This window comes from Gobio gobio (assembly GCF_949357685.1).
Source record: "Gobio gobio genome assembly, chromosome: 13".
In the NCBI taxonomy this organism is placed as follows: Eukaryota; Metazoa; Chordata; class Actinopteri; order Cypriniformes; family Gobionidae; genus Gobio; species Gobio gobio.
The window spans coordinates 11043267-11064222 of record NC_137106.1 but is presented as its reverse complement, the minus strand read 5'-3'; the positions used below and the strand labels follow the sequence as shown (position 1 = coordinate 11064222).

The 20956-nt window shown below is 37.4% G+C and overlaps 1 protein-coding gene across 2 annotated transcripts in view; it reads right to left on the bottom strand.

Moving 5' to 3' along the window:
* The window catches only part of tmem260 (transmembrane protein 260), a 58166-nt gene extending 38036 nt beyond the window's left edge, over positions 1 to 20130 (bottom strand). Inside the window, exons 1-3 of one of the 2 annotated variants that reach the window (XM_079832511.1) lie at positions 20047 to 20130; positions 12613 to 12644; positions 9785 to 9936 (exon numbers count right to left, since the gene is read on the bottom strand). In XM_079832511.1, the coding sequence (XP_079688637.1) occupies positions 9785 to 9903 (119 nt within the window). In that variant the 5' untranslated portion in view covers positions 9904 to 9936; positions 12613 to 12644; positions 20047 to 20130. Of the gene's footprint in view, positions 1 to 9784; positions 9937 to 12612; positions 12645 to 19564 lie in introns of both variants that reach the window. The other variant, XM_079832510.1, reaches the window with a different exon arrangement.
* Between the last annotated feature and the right edge of the window lie 826 nt (positions 20131 to 20956).

Genomic DNA, 20956 nt, shown 5'->3' with positions numbered 1-20956 from the left:
AGGGTCCAGTGAGGAAAGCACAGTCATGACCATATGGTAAAATGCCTTATATGGACACAAAAGCACCGAGACAGGTGGGCACTGGAGCCCGGTCAGCTGAGCTGGACCCGTCTGCTCTTGGCTGGTGTGCACCCTCACAGGTGCGGTGGACCCGGGACTGGGGAGGATGGGTGAAGTCACCTTCGGCGGCTGCACGCCACTTCTATTACGTAATCGACATCATGAAAATACAGAAAAGGATAAGTAATCATTATGTTAAGCTATCAAAATGTTTCCTTAGTAGTAGAGCTGCATGATTCTGGATAAATTGAGAATCACAATTGACCTATCGGTAAGCCCCTCCCCTCGAACGCAGATGAGCCAATAGCAGTTGAGTATCAGTTGCGCTGGGACCGGAACTTGCACATCTTTAGGTTTCAGCGCCATAGAGATGCATTGGAAAATCCGAAGCTCTCATCGGTTTGATGGTGTTTATGCTACAAAAATGCTAAAACGTCGTGCCTGAGGTACTGTAACACTGATTCCAGGTATCCTGAGAGGATTTTCTGTTTGTCATACTCTCGTTAAGTAACGATTAAAGTCCCTGCTAACATACAAACCGAAATAACTAACTGTTCTCACGTCATGTAACACTGTAGGTCAAAAACACGAAGGTCTACATTTCAGTGCCTCTCCATATTAAACTGTTTATATGTAAATTAATTTAATTTTAGATATGTTTAAGGTCTACATTATCTGTCCTACTAAGGAGAACTCCTATTTTGATGGGTATTATAGTCAAGGAAGAGCTTGCACGCAGTTTATCTGAGTTGTTTTGCAGAAACAAAGTTTACCAGTTATTAACTGCACCCTCGAAAAGGCATACGGTCTGTGTGTATGTTTGTTTACTGTTAGTTGTATGAGTATTTTTGTGTAATTTGCTGTGTATGTTAATGGTAAGGCAACGGAGAGAGATAGTTTGTGAATGAGACGTTAATGCGCACTTCTTATGCTTTGTTTGTTCAGCTCTTACGATGATTTTTTGGAGTGAATAATGATGCAATAAACTTGATAAAACATCAGTTAAGTTTGGCCATCATTCGGACGGGATATACGCTACAATCTGTGTCCAAAAACATCTTGGGATAAGATTTTCACACTGACAGCTGTACATTGTAAGATATAGCAACTCCGTTTGTTTGTCCGAGTTAGCAACAGTAACTAAGGGGGGCGGGGCTTACCGATAGGTCAATTCTTTTGTTTCAAACAGAGATCACGATTCTGGCCAGACAACTAAACAACATAACATGTAATTTACTAGATGGCATGCATCTGGCTTGGCTTGCTCAGTTGGGGAGGACACTACATTTTTCAACTAAATATCTAAATAAATCGAATTATTAAACTAAATTAACCGTATAAACCAAATTACTAATCTAATTACTGATCTAAAGCCCACATTGTCACGTATGATAATTTAAATGAACTGATGATATCACCGTTTTCTCCAGAACGGCTGAATAAAATTCTGTTGCATTATTTTCCTGTTTAACTCTGAGAAACTGCTTTGAAACAATCGGCATTGTTAAAAGAGCTACATGAATAAAGTTGGCTTGGCTTGACTTGACTAGAGGTTCTGACAAAATGTTATTTGCTGCAGTCTATTTAAAATGTTGAAATAATCTGAATGAATTATGAAAAAAAAAATGGGTTGAATGAATGATTCAATGACTCATAAATGCTTCACTTGTTTCATTGCAAGAATCAGTGTTTTTGAACGAATCTCTTGAATGAATGACTCAATGACAAATACATTTGTTTAAAAGTCTTGTTGCCATCTGGTATTCGATATAATCATTGAAGCTTTACTTTCAAAAGGCAATTTACTCTATTGTAGACATCAGTGTTTATCTCTGTGATAAGTAAGGGACCATCCAAGGCTAGCTGTGCATTCAAATATTTTTTAACGTGGAGGCAAAGAACCGCCTGACACAAAGTGCATTAAAATCGTTTAATGCACAGCTTGCCGTGGATTATCCCGCTTATACCATGGTCATTTGCCAGCACAACTTAAAGCTGTTATTGATGTTTGCAGCGCAATATTTGACAGGAAGGGTAAAACTGCCGGTTATTTTCATCAGTTACAGCATTCTGCCCGCTTTGATTCAGACACAGAAATAAAGTGCGTAAGATTACATTTATTTGAATGAATTTGAATATGAGTTTTTAATTACTTCAAAAACTCTTGATGCGCCCTTGATGCTGAGAAATATAATGTTGCGATTAGCGAAGCTATTTTATTATTAAAATTAGCATGGCAGCGTTGAAAACAAGTTTTTTTTCGGCACTGGGTCGGTACTTCCGCCTACATCACGCATGACCTTTCCGACGTGACAACATCATACGCCATGAACAAGTCACGCATTTGAGGTTAAAATATATATATATATATATATATATGTATGTATGTGTGTATGTGTGTGTGTGTGTGTGTGTGTGTGTGTGTGTGTGTGTATGTATATGTATGTATGTATGTATGTATGTATGTATGTATGTATGTATGTATGTATATATGTATATATGTATATATGTATATATGTATATATATATATATATATATATATATATATATATATATATATATATATATATATATATATATATATATATATATATATATATATAATGTTTTTTTTGTTTTTGTTTTTTTATAACAGATCGTTTTGCTAGATAAGACCCTATTCCTCAGCTGGGATCGTGCAGAGCCCTCTGAAGTCCTTTGAAACTGCATTGATTTGGACCTTCTTCTACCCATTGGTTGCAATTGAAAACCATTGTGTGGATTGGAGAAAAATCCTGGAATGTTTTCCTCAAAAAAAAGTCATTTCTTTTTCAGCCTGGACAAAGCTAATGCGCATGCGCAGTCCGAAACGCGCGTCTCAGAACACTGCCTGTTTCTATAGCAACCGGAGCTTCAAATGGAATGACTTTACTAATCAACAATTGGCTCTTTCATTTAGCAGGAGGGGCTTATTCGACATACTGGGTGTTGCACTTTCTCCCATACATAAATCGGAGTGCAATATCTTCCTATATAGAAAGTCTTTGCGGTGCATTAAACGGTTTTATTGCACACCTTCCAGCCAGAATTGAGTATTCAGACAGACCAGGGTATAATATGAATATTTGTAACAGAAATAACCATCCTGTGTGGTTGAAAAGACTATTTGTGAAGCAGTTTCAAACTTATACATGACAACTGCTCTCCTTGTCAAAGGTTTAATAGACACAGGCGAATCGTTGTCATTTAGGATTGAGATTGCAATCCTTTAACGATTAATATAGCAGCTCTACTAGTGGTCCACTGATAATGATTTTTGGCTGATATAGATGAAAATATCTTAGCGAGCAAGGTGACCAATACAAAGCCTACATATAACCAAAATAAAAGTACTGCTCCCAACACATTGGCCAAACAGAGAAACGTATCGGCCAATGCCGATAACTAAAAAATGTAAAATATTGGCATTTGCAATAGATCAGTCGTATTTTAGACATACTGTATGAAAGTGGCTTTAAGCGGCTTTTAGAGTGTTGTGGTGTGGTTGCTACGGTATTCTGGGTGGTTGCTAGGTGAATGTTTGTTGGTCTCTACGATATACTTGTAGGCTAACTTGTAAACTACACAAACTGGTGTCCTGTCTTTACCGTCCAATTGAATTATTTATAAACAACTGCCGTGCACAAATTGTGTTAATCATATTCCAAAATCTCAGAAAAGTTCCACCTATCTAAACGCATCAGAGAAATGCCATTTTAAAAAGTCCTAAATTTCCAAAAATATTTCCTAGCTTGTAATTCAATCAGCGATTATGATTATTGATGTCAGCTATCCTCAAAGGCTTACCCAGAAGCAGAATGGAAGCATAAAGGCATGTGGTGTCTGTGGCACTCAAACCATGACGTTTAAAAAAAATCTGTAATTGACAAATCAAAGGAAAATGGAGTGCTACGTCTGGGAAGAGAGACACTGTAGAACAGTCTGTCTACCTAATTTAACTTGGAACATCAAAGAGTTTTCACAAAGAGAATGTCTAACAGCTCTATAGTTTCGCAAATTCTTCCAAGTTCTCTTAAGTATTTTGGAATATCTACAGCTTGTCTTTACACCAATGACATACTGTATAATAGTGTCAATATCTATCTGTCTGTCTATCCGTCTGTCTGTCTATATCTATCCATCTATCTATCTATCATGCTAGCAACATGTTAAATTATGCTAGCAAAATGCTAATTCATGTTATCAATGTGTTAATTCATGCTAACAATGTGTTAATTCATGCTAGCAGTATGATGCATGCTAAAACAGGCCATTTAATGTTAGCAACATGCTAATTAATGCTAGAAACATGCTCAAATCTATATAGCTGTTTCTGATAGACTGTATTGCCTTCAAAAAAACATCAAACTTTAAGCTTTAAAACTACTTTTAACTTTAATCTATTTGAAAATGAAAATCTTTGTATTTAAAACAAGCTCAAGCCAACATCAAAGTTTGTCTCAACAAACTTTTTTATCTATTTGTATCTACTTTTATAACTCCCACTATATCTTTTTTTTTAAATAAATTAATAGATCCAGACAAAAAATAGCATCATGTCATTGACCCATATAGTGCACAATAAAGTCGGGAAAGAATTTATATGTAACAAGCAACAACAAAACAGGCATTCAAGCATTTATGCACTGAAATTCCTCAAATCTAAAGATGGCAGATAATGTATAGGGCACAAAATGGTCAGCCTCAGAGTGGTGCAGGGTGCCAGGGTAGCAGCCTGGGGACAGGCCTGTCCGGTAGTGTTCCTACTGGGAGTGGCACGCCACCTCAGCATTACCACTGGGCACGGGCGAAGCACCTAAGGACCCCAATGCCAACCCAGTAGGGAGTCCCAGACTGTGCCGGAAGCTCTGAAACCCCTAAAACACTCCCTCCTCCCAGTTCTGGCATCCCAAGCCTGCCAGCTATTGCTCTGAGCCCAACAGACATGCATGAGTCCAAACCCCAGCCTAAGCCCAGACAGATAACCATCAAAACCTATTACGCTTATGTTTTCAATTGAAAACATAGATTATATACTGAAACTTAAGAGCTAAGAGTGTTTGTGTGTGCGTTTGCAACCAAATCCCCACTGCCATCAGCCACAGAAGGAAGATGGGTTGCGGGGTTGTGGGGGCCAAAGGAAATGACTTTTTAGGTTGTTGTAATCCAAAATTGGATCTAAATCCTTTGAGGCTTAAGAGCAGAGGTTGCATTGGACATGTAACTGCAGCCAAATCTCGGGGCAGCTTGAATATTTGGCTCGCAAACCCAGCTGAGTGAGGGCATGCGTTTGCAAAAGTCAAGTGTAGATATTAAAATACATGCAGCAGCTACTGCCTGTTTAGACCCACTTTTCTGCTGACTGAACCCCAAGTCTAGGATGGCAGTTAATGTTCGAGGAGACAAATTTCCATTTTTCTGAATAGTTGCCAAGCTGAGTAGTACAACAGCATGGAAAAAAAGTATAAATAAATAAATAGTAAAGACTTTTACAATGTTACAAAAAATTCTACTTAAAAAATAGAATGTTATTTTGAACTTCTTTAGAATTTTTTAACAAGAAATGTTTCTTGAACACTAAATCAGCATATTAGCATGATTTCTGAAGGATCATGTGACACTGAAGACTGGAGTAATGATGCTGAAAATTCAGCTTTGCCATCACAAGAATAAATTACATTTTAAAATACATTAAAATAGAAAACAGTTCATTTAAAAATTAACTTATTCATTAAAAATTTACTTAATTTTTTTCACAATATTAATATTTTTACTGTATTTTTGATCGAATAAATTAACCCTTGGTGACCATAAGATAATTCTTTTTTAAAAACATTTAAAAATTCTATCAACCCCAAACTTAGTAGTGTATGTATGCATGCATGCATGTATATAATAAAATATATAGTATAATATATAATATAGTCACATTCACTTTAGTTATAAAGCACTTTACAACTACACCTACAGACCAAAGCGCTGTAAAATTAGCAGAACAGAAACATGCAAACATAAAAACAACACACGTCCTACTAAAACAACAGATACTAACCCAATCTCTCAAAGGCTAAAAGACAAGAAGAAATATTTGACACCAGCTTTAAAAGCATTTAAAGATTTAATTTCATGAGGCAGACTATTCCAGAGCCTCAGACCCGAAAAGGCCTGATCCCTTTTAGCTTTAAATGAGTTTGAGAGACAGTAAGCAATAACTTATTTGATTTATTAATATAATAAAATACAAATATACGACTCCAGACATGTGAAGATCTTAGTAAAAAAATCACTTACAAATTAATATTTTTGCGACCGTTTTAGGCGCAGTCTGGAGCCCTGGGCCTGATGTATAAACACTGTAATTTCCATGCACATATCAGGATTTATAAAAAATATATATATACTTAGCGTAAATATGTGCACACCGTACGAACAATTTAGGGGCCCTATTTTAACGATCGGAGCGCATGGTCTGAAGCACATGACGCAGGTGCACTTTTGGTGTGTCCGAATCCACTTTTGCTAGTTTAACGACGGAAAAAACGGTCAGCGCACCAGGCGCATGGTCCAAAAGTGTTGTCCCTAGTCTCTTAATGAGTCCTGGGCGTAACATGCAATAAAACAATCAGAGTCTCATCTCCCATTCCCTTTAAAAGCCAGTTGCGCTTGCAACTGTGGATTTGCTATTTACATGGCGCCTGGCGTTGCATTGCGCCGGGTGTATGATAGGGCCCTAGGCAGTGCATACACACTCTTTTACTGGTGCGAGCGAATTAATTAACAGAATGACTTAAACTATGTTTTACATCTGACATAGATGTTTAGATAATCCACTCTCATTAATGGAGTTAAGAACTGCAATTTAATGAAATCATTCTCCAGAAGTTACAAAATGTTTTACATAAATGTACAAATATTTGTAGTGGATGCACTGCTTTTGAACACTTTTCATGTGGAATGCAGTGTTTTAATCCTTTAAAGGGTTAGTTCACCCAAAAATGAAAATTATGTCATTAATGACTCACCCTCATGTCGTTCCACACCCGTAAGATCTCCGTTCATCTTCAGAACACAGTTTAAGATATTTTAGATTTCTTTCTGTCCCTCCATTGAAAATGTATGTACGGTATACTGTCCATGTCCAGAAAGCTAATAAAATATCATAAAAATAGTCCATGTGACATCAGTGGGTTAGTTAGAATTTTTTGGAGCATCTAAAATATATTTTGGTCCAAAAATAACAAAAACTACGACTTTATTCAGCATTGTCTTCTCTTCCGGGTCTGTTGTCAATCCGCGTTCACGACTCCGCAGTGACGCTGCTGACGTGAGTCCCTCAGACTGTAAACGAAGCTCGGGTGAAACAGATAACACGTCAGCAGCGTCACTGGCTACAAAAGATTCTAACTAACCCACTGATGTCACATGGACTACTTTGATGATTTTTTATTACCTTTCTGGACATGGACAGTATACCGTACATACATTTTCAATGGAGGGACAGAAAGCTATAGGACTAAATCTAAAATATCTTAAACTGTGTTCTGAAGATGAACAGAGATCTTAGGGGTGTGGAACGACATGAGGGTGAGTAATTAATGACATAATTTTCATTTTTGGGTGAACTAACCCTTTAACTACAGCGAGGATTGCTTGGCGCATGATAATTCTGCTTTAAATTGTGTTCTAAACAACAAAACAGAACTCATGTTCTGAGAAAATATTTTCACGCAAATAAGAATCAATGATGCGCACTTGACTCTGTCTAAGCGGATGGCTCAGCAACATAGACCGCATAATGACACGCAGAAGTACTCGCTGATCTCGGTGATCGAACGGTCCATTGGCCGGTTTGAATGACACAGTACTGTACAAGCTCTCCTGTTGGTGTCATGCACAGATTTCCACTTTCTTGGTCTTTCCAATAATGTGAAAAACACCATTGTATTTGAAGAATAGAATTTGAAGGAAACTGTAAAATATGCATGTTTTATTGTTAAAATGCTTTGTCAGTGACTTATTTACAGTCAGACACTTAATTTACACTGCGGGAAAAATCTATTTTAATTAAACCTATATAAAACATTCTAAAATATGTTTACCTTATAGGCAAAATTGCATAAATTTGATTTGCTTAAAGAAATTAAAAATACTATTTGGCCAGAGGAAAAGATTGAGAATAACTCTTCTCTGAAAACTTTATCTGAAATGTATTTATTACTATTTTGATTTAGTTATTCTTAAACAAGGCAAGGATACTGAATGATTTTTAGCAATGTAATGTGATTGCACATACCTTATCTCATATTTTCTTAAAGGGGTGGTTGATTATGATTTCACTTTTTAAACTTCTGCAGTAACGACGCTCAAAGTTCAAAGCAAAGGGAGATATTTTCTTTTAAAGAAATCACATTTTAAGGACTACAACAAATGTCTGGTAGGGACTACAACAAGCTTATTCATGGGTTGTGACATCACTAAACCTAAAATTTACATAAATCCCACCTCCAGCAACACGCAACAAAGGCCATGTTGAGAAGAGGAAGAGTTGTTGTAGTCGAGCACATTTGGGTGTCTGCTCAAGCTGTCCATTCCGACTTTTCACATTTATTGCAATACAGTATGTAACAAAAATGCCATGTCATAAAAGCAAGCTGACAACATAAGTTATAACCGTAACTAAATTAAACTATACCCTATCTTCATGCAGCATATATTCTCTTACAACAGTTACCACACGAGCAATTTATAGATCATTATGACCAGTGTTGGGGTAAACTTGAGTTACGTAATCAGATTACTTTTTCAAGTAACTAGTAAAGTAACGCATTCATTTTCAAATTTACAACAAAATATATTTTTCAAAAAAGTAACGCAAGTTACTTTTTCGCATTTATTTGACTGACAGCTCTCCTGTCCCCATGTTGAAAAAAAAGGAGAGTAAATGGAGGGGCTTTGTGTGTAAACATGATGGTTATTAATTAAATGTTAAATAAAACAAATATTTGTATGCATTTAATCTACCTTTACTGACCAATTTCTTGCTGCTGACCGTTGATGATTCAGTTAAACCATGAGCAAAAATTACGAGATTACTATACTTTTTACACGTGAATTTGCATTTTTACCTCAGCCTGAGGCTTATTATTTACATTTTGGTATGAAGAGGTCTTTACATTTGCACACAAATAGAACTTTTTTGTTATAAAAAACAAGCCCAGCCCAGGTGAGAAAAAGTAACGCAAAAGTAACGTAACGCATTACTTTTCTTAAAAAGTAACTAAGTAACTCAATTCGTTTTTAAGGGAGTAACGCAATATTGTAATGCATTACTTTTCAAAATAACTTTCCCCAACACTGATCATGACAGAATATGCTAATCTTGAATTTATGTAGCTGATGTGGAGTTAACTATCTTCATCAACTAAGCTCCATATATGGTTATTTCGGGGAGGAGACGGGGCGGAGATGCAATTTTGTGGAGAAAGGGAATTTTGCCCCAGGTTTTGGCGTACGCGTGGTTTTATAAATCTGAAAACTTTTGTGCATATGCAAAATCTAGCTGTAAACACCTCTGAAACTGCTAAAAACCCTGAGCATCACGCATCCTTTAATTATGTGTAGTAGAATATGAACAGAAGACAGTCCCGTTCCTTATACATGGTAACTATTGATGTACTTTGGTCTAATGATCTGAGAGTGGCCTACCTGCAGACAGTGAAGCAGAGGGCTCCACTAGCCCCGGCCCCAAAGGCAGAACACAGGACATTGACACTGTGTGCTGGAGAACTGAGAGGCATCACTGAGAGCAGCAGAGAAGACAACATGGTGAAGAGAGGGTATCCTGGAGGATGGGCCACCTGGGGGAAAACACAGCTGTAAACTGTTCTGATCTCGCGGAACATTCTGATAACAGCAACTGAATCTAAAGAACACCCCACATCACCACCATACAGTTCAGCTTTCAAAGGCAGACCTTACTTTTGCGGGTTACAGCGTCACACTGTCCTCCCCCTCCCTTAAATCCTGATCTCCTGTCTCCTTGCCTTCCCAGCAATTAGGCACTAAGTCCCCTAAGGAGCGATAAGGACTAGAGCTATTAAAGGCTGTCTCACTCCTACTGGCCTGATAACACACACAGGCGCAGCAGGCTGAGAAACACTGCACACTAGAGCGAAAAGCAAGGAAGCGTCTCTGAGAAGAGGTTGTTTGAGGGATGGATTGGAAATTCGGTGGACAAGTGGGTGTCTAAAAGCTAGTGTGAGTTCAAGATCAAAGCAGGAAAGAGGGTCCCAGTCAACTGATCCCTCTAAACAATTTCGTAAGGCTGAAGTCCTTGTCAGCCAGATTTGTGGAACTGTGATAAGTCAGTGTTTTGGGTAGTGACTAAGTAACTTAAACTTAAAAGTAACTCAACTACATATTATTGACAAATAAAAACAAATCAAACCCAGTTTACTTTGCGTTAACAAACATGGATTCATTGACTAGTCCAGGGGTTTACAAATTGGGGTGATCGACCCATAGGGGGTTGCAGTAGAGTTCTAGCGGGTCTTCAAAACTTAAAGATAGGGAAAAAAGGATTTTAGGAAACATAGTTTAATTGTAACATAAAAAACCACCAGGGTTCTTCCGATGGCCAATCTGGGACTTGTGACCTGCCTAATTTGTGGGTGAAAGGGTCTGTCTGGATCACAAAACACAGTTTGAGAACGTAATATGAATACCAAATGGAATGTACGAAAACATTTTGTGATCCAGACAGACACTTTCATTCATTAAACAGGCAGATATAAACATCATAACTGTAAGATGTAAACTCAGAATTGTTAAGGGAAAAATTCAGACTTGTGAGATATAAAATATCAGTCAGATTTGCAATAAAAATTTGAAATGGCAAGAAATAAAGGTAATATTTTAGATAGGGTCTAATTCTCATAGGAACTAGTTGCTTATTAGCTTGCATATTACTAGGATATTTTATTAGTACTTATAAAGCACATATTAATGCCTTATTCTACATTACCATATTCTACCTCAACTACCTAACTACCCTAACTATTAATAAGCAGTAATTTGAAGTTTACTGAGGCAAAAGTAGTTAATAGTGATATTTGGACCCTAAACTAAAGTGTGATGGAAATAAATCATTGTGTTTTATAAACTCACAAGTTGAGAGTTGTGAGCTGTTAACTCAAAATTGTGAGATATAAATATTTTAGGAAGTGGGTCCCTTACAAGGGGATTGTTATACAGTATTTGGGGGTCCATAAAGTTGCATATGGAACCCCTGGACTAAGTCAACTATTGGTCGACTACTAAAAATGGGTTTTCGTGTAGACCCTACTCTCTCATATTAAGCACGTATTAGGAAATCAAATTAATTTTTTGTGAATTGATTCGTTTATTCAATTCATTGAACTGAAATAGTAAAAAACAATACCATTTTATGCAATACCACAAATACCATATAATATAATATTGTTAGCTACTTAGCTTGTAGCATATTTCTTTTTCAGTTGAGCAACTTTAAATTACGAGTAGAATCATCTGTAAAGTAGCTTCCCTAACCCTGCTAAATGTCTGAATATAAAGTGTAGAATAAAGATGCTAATTCAATATGAGGAAAGAACGGACAGCTTGAAGACAAGAAAGAGAGGTCAAGGCAGAGAAGAACAGAGATGCTTGGAAGGGGGCACAGAGACAAAGGACAAAAGAAAGAGAGAGGCAGTATGGCAAACAGATGGCAGGGGCGAGAAGGGCACGCTTGAAAGTGCCAGCAAGGTGTGTGTGACTGCGCAAGTGACGTGTGAGGTGTGTGGCAGAAATGCCTGAACTGGTGCCTGCACTAGGCCGACGACGGTGTGGAAGGCAACGCAGAGACGTCGCCGGGTCTGGAAGCGCGTGTGGCATGGTGGGAAAAAAGCATAAAGCACGGTAGGGGGCAGTCCTGCTATGAGGAGTTTAAAGGAGAAAAGATCCACAGCTCCAGGGAGCAGGAAGGGAGGGCCGGCGGCCTGCGGCCCGGAGAGAGCCCTCCGACCCTGGGGAGAGCCGCAGACAGGCAGGCCACACGGACAGAGGGAGGGATTACTGGCATAGTGACACCGCCACAGCCTCCCTAAAAGGATCGTGACGGCGTAATAAACTTTATTAAATAATAAAACTTATTATAACTGTTAACCCGATTTAGTTCATTCTTTGCGGCTTACACACGCGCACACACGCATGCACAAAAAGGAGAGGGGTTGAGTATAATAAGCCTTATACCGTACATAAGGCGAAGCTTACAAAAGCCATCGCCTAACCATTCAGTCTAATTGGATTTGAAGAACAGGGTTGCAAATTATAGCATTCTCTAGTCCTAACTTAGTCAAAAAAAAAAGAAGTACATAGAAAAGAAGCGGGGATAAAAAAAACCTGTGGCCTGAAAAGTAAATTAATCATCTTTCTTCTCCCCCCATACTTAATTAAACTTCCTTAATGCTTATAAGAGTTAATGAGTGGATTGATTAAACAATGCAGCTAATGCTTACCCCCAGCTCACAAGCAGCAGTGATCAGCTCTCCTGTGGTAGAAAAACAGAGAGGGAAATTAATGTAAACCCAATAATTATTATTAAGAGACAAGTCCGCTCCTGAAAGTTTTCCCAAATCAAATACTTGCACTGGGTTTTGCATTAATTTGCCCGGATCAAAACCTGCAAAATCTTCCCAGTGTGACATTTCCTAAGCGACACGCTCATTCTCTTCCATCGCACACGGCTCCCCTGATCCCCGAGCAGACAGACGCACACATACACAAGCAAATCTATTCATTCTTCCCATATTCCGTGACTCGAGGTGCATGTGCAGAGCTCCATCCGTCGCTGTATGGCGTAAACGGACATGAACGCCTGGGAGTCCCTCTGTGCAGAGCCACACGCATACAAAAAGCTCCCTTTAAAACTCTACGAGTGACTGTGATCTTTCCTGTCAACCATCAACATATAAAACTCATTCAGGGTTCCAACACTTTCTGACCAGTTTCCAGGACCTTTCCAGGCGTTCATGATTATCAGACAGATTGTTCAGCATGTTTCCAGTTGTATTTGACCTAAATTAATAGATTATTTATTACTCTATTAAGACCCTTAAATGGGTCATGACAAGATAAATCAAATTTGCCTTGATCTATTGACATATAAGAGGTCTTTGTACCATTAAAACATCCTGCAAGTTTCAGAGCTTAAAACATCCTCTTCATTATAAACAAAGCATTTATTTAATCAAGCTCCAAAAACGTCTTGTTTGGATATTGTGGGATTTGTGATGTCACATGGGCAAATACATTTACATATGACTGCCTCCAGAGCAAGACATCAACGAATAGTTATACATCATTGCAACATAGGCCCCGCCCACTGGCATTCAGTCACTTAAAGGGGTAGTTCACCCAAAAATGAAATTAATTACTCACCCTTATGTCGTTCCAAACCCGTAAGACTTTCGTTCATCTTCGGAACATAAATTAAGATATTTTTGATGAAATTCGAGAGCTCTGACCTCTCCATAGACCGCAATTTAATTACCACTTTCAAGGTCCAGAAAGGAAAATAGTTAAAATAGTCCATGTGACTCCAGTGGTTCAACTTTAGTTGTATGAAGCGACAAGAATACTTTTTGTGCGCAAAAACTGCGTAAGAGACTGACACAGGCTAGAATGAAGTCGTTATTTTAGTTTGTTTTTGCGCACAAAAAGTATTCTCGTCGCTTAATAAAATCAAAGTTGAACCACTGGAGTCACATTATACAAAGACTATTTTAACAATGTCTTTACTACCTTTCAAGTGGTAATTAAATTGCTGTCTAAGGAGAGGTCAGAGAGCTCTCGGATTTCATCAAAAATATCTTCATTTGTGTTCCGAAGATGAACGAAGGTCATACGGGTTTGGAACGACATGAGAGTGAGGAATCAACACAAAACGAAGTAATCACTCTCTGAGACAACTCGTTGTTCAAAATGAACGAATCATTCATGATTGACCCTTCACTAGAACCCATTAAGGATCCGAGTGTCAGGAACAAGTGGATGGTTTATGTCTCGAAAGGATATGTTTGTTCTGGGAATTTGACTGCAGATTGTTTTGCAAATGAAGCCGTGTAGAGTTCACAAATGAAACAGCTGTATTGGACCTGACAGCGGCTGCATCGCAAACCAAAAGTAAACTATTTCATAATGCATTGCAAAATGACGGTTTTATAATGTTTTCAGAACACTTACTCGCGTGCAATAGCGAGTGGCCGTTGATATTGTTTCCTATGCAATGACGTTAGCCAATCATAACCAGCCGTGGCTGAAAAACTTTGTCTATTGCTTATAGTTCACGCAACCCATCCATGTTGGCAACTGCCTAATTTAGGTATGGCTTGAACTACGCCACAGATGGATTTGTGCCAAAATACCGTAACAAAGTTCAACTGACCATTGAACTTTGGTTTATGACCAACCAATTGAGAATCAAATTTACATCCATTTTACATTTACTGTATATATATATATATATATATATATATATATATATATATATATATATATATATATATATATATATATATATATATTTCAAATATATTATTTACATTTGCACTACCATTCAAAAGTTTGGGGTCAATTTTGAATACTTTTATTCAACAAGGGTGCATTAAATTGATCAAAAGTGACAGTAAAGACATTTCTATTTCTAATAAATGTTATTCTTTTAAACTTTATATTTATCAAAGAGTCCTGAAATAATGCAGTTTTGGGTGAGCATAAGATACTTTTTAACAGTACTGTGTGGCCATGACTTCAAACTTCATTCAATTCCATTCCTTTTCCAAGCCTTGAGATGAATATTAAAATTCATAGATGTTATTTTCCATGACTGTGGGAACCCAGCTCATTACAGTATCGACACAGAGGGGTTTAGGGAGGAAAGGGTAGCAATTTACAACCAAAATCTAGATATCTACAAACAAACAAAATAATCTGTATTTAAAGTGCAGTTCAGAGATCAATGGGCAAAAAGTCCTTTCGCCTACTAATCCCAAATGTTTTGCCCTGTTGTATAAATCTAAGCAATGCTGCCTGATGCAATACTTGTCTAAACACTGTAAAATCCTATAATCTGTGCTCTCTGATGCAATATGAAATGTTCAGTGCATCACAAAATTTTGAAATTGTTAGCTGGCACTTCCTGCGTATCACTAGCGGTCGTCTGTTTTCGTTGTCATGTTGAAGTCCTCTATCTGAAGGTGCAGACCCCTCACACTTCAGCAGCTGAATTTTCTCTGCTTTCACAGTCTCATTTAGAATAGAAATAAATACACGTGTGGTGAGGCCAGGTCTACCGCATTTCAAAGCATGTGGATCTCCCTGTAATCAAAATTTCTCATGTTATGCATCACAATTTCATTCATGGCATCGCAGTGCTGTGTCTAGACCCCAATAGAGAGCCCTGTCCCATGGAGGGAGGGCTAAACAGAGAAAGGGGCACAAACGCAGTTGAGCGCAGGACAGCGGCAGAAGGAGCGAAGTGTCTCTGTGATAGCACACCATCGGGCACCCACAGCAGCCTTTTTCCCCTCATAATCCCCATCATTTCCACACTCGCATTCCTAGACAACAGCGGTCCCGCGGGGCGCCCGCTCAGCCTCTCCGGGGCGCAGCACACCTAAAGGGATTAGGACTGCGAGACGGAGACCTGGAGAATTTCTGCCGAGCATTCAGCTGGCGCTATCACACCAGCATCCTGCAATGTCCCAAAACGCCACGCTTAAGGGGTTGGCTGTTTTTTTTCTCTCTCCGTAAGCCCCAAACAGCTTCTTGCACCCCGCCGCCTCCCCCCCGAAAGCCTCCGAAAGCCACCCTGCCCGTGCACATGCTGTAAAGCTCACAGAACAGCAGCTTGTTGTTTGCACCCCCCAGAAGAAAAACATTTATTTTTGTATTCCAATTAGTGAATCTGGCTGTTTATAGGACAACTTTTTTTAAAGCATTGTGCAAGACTGCATCCATGGGTCACTGACGAAAAAGAGTGTATAAATAAAAAGTTTAAAACACATGCCAAGTTCTTAAAAATGTAGATACTTAATATTCTTGCTGGATTTATATGGTTTTGAAAATGTTTTATCCCTTTAAAAAAAAAATAATAATAATAATTGAATGACTAATGTCATGTGGTCAAACTATCAATTAAAAATGTGTAAATTGTTTTACTTAAACCTTGAATAAATGTTAATCATTATTTTCAAATGATAATAGTAAGTTAATATACTTTCATGAATTATTAACTATAATAAAACTAGTTCAAAACACATGCCTAGTTCTTACAAATGTACTTTGTATTCTTGCTGGTTTTGAAAATGTTTTATACCTTTAAAAAAATAATAATAATCGAATGACTAATATCATGTGGTCAAATATCAAATATGGCTGGTTATGTACTTGCTCAAAAAAAAATTTGGGATAATTTTTAACCCAAAAAAGTTACGGACTGCAGCTTTAAAAAAATTTTTATTATTTTACTTAATTGTTAATCGTTATTTTCAAATGATAACCCAAGTTTTCATATATTTTCATGAATTATTAACTATTATAAAACACAATAAAGAAATCTAGTTTAAAACACATAAGTTCTTAAAAATGTACTTTGTATTTTTGCTGGCTTCCTATGGTTTTGAAAATGTTTTATATCTTTAAAAAAATTATAATTGAATGACTAATGTCATGTTGTCAAACTATCAATTAAAAAAAAAGTAAATTCTTAATGTATTTTTCATGAACTATTACAGATAAATATTAGTTTTTTTGGGGGGAGTCCCACCATATGACATTTTACAACCTGAGCTAACCTTGCCTTGCATAAAAAGGTCAAATGATCTGATATTTTCAAGGACTTCTTGACCTTATCACACAGTTATGAGGGTCAGCAGGGATATAATTTCCTGTCTTGTTTTTTATGCATGTTTGCACCACAAGACTGTCATATCACAGGATTTTGGGACAAAAGGTGTTTCACATATTAGTAAGCAGTGACAGTTTTTTCTAAGCAATAATATTAAAATATTAAACTGATTAATATTAGAAAACCTTTTCAAGAATTTAAATTATGATATCAGGATAGTTGCTGCCTTACATTTTTAAGTACATCAACTTTGTTTCCTCAAAGGATGTTTAAGTCATTGCAACTTAAATTACATTAAAATGACTTAAAATGATGAGTTGAATCTTGTATAACTTATAAAAAAGTTGAAAAACTTATTTGGATGAGTTTAAGCAATGTAAAAGCATAAGTTGTCACAAATTATTTATCTTTTTTTTTTTACAGTTAAGTGATATTTTTACTTAAAGGGATAGTTCACCCAAAATGAAAATTCTGTCATCATTTACTCACCCTCAAGTTGTTCCAAACCTGTATGAGTTTCTTTGTTCTGCTAAACACAAGAGAAGATATTTTGAAGAATGTTTGTAACCAAGCAGAGAGAGCAACCATTGACTACCATAGTATTTTTTCCCCTATATGGTACTCAATAGTTGCTCTCTCTGCTTTGTTTCTTCTAAATATCTTCTCTTGTGTTCAGGAGAACAAAGAAACTCATACAGGTTTGGAACAACTTGAGGGTGAGCAAATTATGACAGAATTTTCATTTTTGGGTGAACTATCCCTTTCATTTTGCACATTTAGTAGTGCTACACCTGCCAAAGTAACTTGGTGTAAAATAATACACCCCTGATCTAAATAGTACACTGCTGACTATTTTATATTAACCAGTTCAATTCTTTCATTCAATATGACACACACATTACAAGAAAGCAGAGCGCTGCATGTTTTCACCAATTCTGCAGTGCATTAATATCATCATGTACTCTCTCTCTCGTGATTAATGCTCTGACGTCAGTCCAGAGGGATTAGTATTTCTGTTCTCTTGACAGATTTGAGAGGGACACAGACACACTCCTCTAGTCTGACCCAGCAGTAAATAACCTTCCCATTTGTTCACAGAGGATAATGTCTGCAGTGAATAATGCCAAAATATAATAAAAATAAAAATGCCATCTGTAAACACATTGGTCAAAAACAACTTTTCTGAGCCATTTTGAATTACAACCAAAAAAAGCGTCCAATGCTTTTTATATTGTTTTATCATTTCCTGTGTATTTCTCTTCTGTAAACTGTAAAGCACTTTGTAAACACTGTTTTAAAATATGTTCACTGTTTCAAGCCACACCTGAATATCTTCACATTACATAACAAAATATTAAAGGGATAGTTCACCCAAAAATGAAAATTACCCCATGATTTACTCACCCTCAAGACATCCTAGGTGTATATGACACTCTTCTTTCAGATGATTACAATCAGAGATATATTATTTAAATGTCCTGGCTCTTCCAAGCGTTATAATGCCAGTGAATGGTTGTTTCTGTTTTGAAGTCCATAAAAGTGCATCTATCCATCATATAACTGCTCCACACGGCTCCGAGGGGTTAATAAAGGCCTTCTGGAGCGAAGCCATGCGTTTGTGTGAGAAAAATATCCATATTTAACTTTACAAAATGTAATCTGTAATTTCCGCTAACTGTCGTACGTGCATTCACGAGAGACTGGCGTTCCAGCGTACACTCTAAAAAAAAAAAGGTTCTATATGGCACCAAAAATGGTTCTTGGCTCGTAATCATAGGGAAACCTTTTTTAGTGCTATATAGCACCACTTTTGGTGCTTCAGTGGTTCTTCAGCGGTTCTTCAGAGGTTCTTCACCGGTTCTTTGACTAAGGTGCTATATAGCACAGCTGAAGAACCACTGAAGAACCACTGAAGCACCAAAATTGGTGCTATATAGCACTAAAAAAGGTTCCCCTATGATTACGAGCCTTTTTTTTTAGAGTGTATGACTTAGGGCGAAGGTGTAGCGTAAGTACCGGTGAAGAGCTCTGAAGCGCAGAGGATAGAGCGAAACAAAACTTGGTTCCCGCAAGAACTAACATAGGCCTATTCTCACCCGAGCGTTCAACGTCATACGCCAGTCTCTCGTGAACCACTTGACTTCAAAACAGAAAAAGCCATTCACTGCCATTATAAAGCTTGGAAGAGCCAGGACTTTTTTTATATAACTTTGATTGTATTCATCTGAAAGAAGAATCTCATATACACCTAGGATGTCTTGAGGGTGAGTAAATCATGGGCTGATTTTCATTTTTGGGTGAACTATCCCTTTAATATTTTGTTACATAATGTGATGATATTCAGATGTGGCTTGAGTGTCCAAATGATTTTTGGGTGGCTATGTGATGGATTTAGACAGGTGTCTAGAAAGATTATTAATCTCAATAGGTCTCATGCAATTCATACTTCCAAAAGCTTCATGTCATATGGCGTATGTGATAGTAGCCTGCAATATGCTGTTCTGTGATAGGCTGCATGTGACATAAACACAAACACATGTGACTGACTGCAGTCGTCCTACCTGAGTCTCCACCGGGCACAGCGCGCGGAGCGGAGGCGACATACACCGCGAAAACACACGCCACTGTCGCTCCCGTCAGTGTCCACGTTAACTTGTCCGACGACATTTCAGCCTAAGGTTTGACGTTAGTGTTAATTATTTGAAACTTCGGGTGTGTTACAAGTTTACTCAACGTGTATCGGGAACCATTCATTTCGCGCAGCTAGTTTGCAATCCGGAGCGTACTCAATATATACCGATAAATACATGTTTAAACTGTACGACAATAAACGGAAGCTGTATTATCGAGGGTAAAGTGTTAAAATAACAAAGGTATTGTTTAAGTTACCCACTATACCGGTGGCAGGCGTTATGTAGATAGCATTGCAAATGTTGCTCTTAACAATGTTGCGTGTGCGCCGAACTAAAGCTTATAAAGATCGCGTCATTGTGCGTTTTTAGTCTTCTCGGAAGCACAATCGGGTTTCACTGACTGCATTTACTTCTGCACTGCTGATCTTTTGACTTTTTCCGCCTGGATTCGAGCCGAGGATACTAGTGCCGGATTTCATTTCCTGGTTGGGAGGGCGCTTGGAAAAAATTACCATAGTAACTGTAGTTTCCGGCAAATTACCGAAGTTGCTGCAGTTCTTGTGATTCTTGTGAAATCTAAATAAATAAATACGCGATCTGCATTAAACAAGATAATAACCTTTTTAATCTCTCTTTGATGACAATAACTAACGTTAATAAGTTACGTTTTACTGTAGCTAGTAAGTTCCCATGTATTACCATGTTTTGTTCTTTCTTTTCGTTTTTTTCCCCACCCTAACATTATTTATTTAAACCTTATTTAAATGGGGCCATTTTAATCCCATTATAATCTGGTTATGTGTAAACTAAGTGCCTACTATTATGATTGCTATACGGATTTCTTTACTATAAACATACTTACCTTAAAAGTGTTACTTAACTGTTAATACAATAAAACATGGTATTATCCATCAATATCATCAAAATAAAAAATGAAAGTGGCACAAATATTCCTGAAAGTGTATGCTGTTTAAAGGAAATTGCATATTATTTTATCATGGTTTAATAACAGTAATTACAGCTTGTAACTATGTTCATTTTTAACGGTCATGGTAGATGGCATATAGGTTGCATTGTAATGTGTAACACTGGAGTAATTACATTGGACAAAACAACTTTAAAGTCCCCCTGCTGTAGTCAATCATTTTATCCCTTAAAACTCATCTTTGATCACCAAAATTTAAATCAGACTAGACCATAACCGTTCATTCCTCACAGCCTTATTTTAATTAGTGTCAAATGAAATGACATCTGCCCTTACTAAAATCCTTGTGCACATTACCTTTAATTAGTCTTTACTCATTCCTGAGTGTGTTTGTG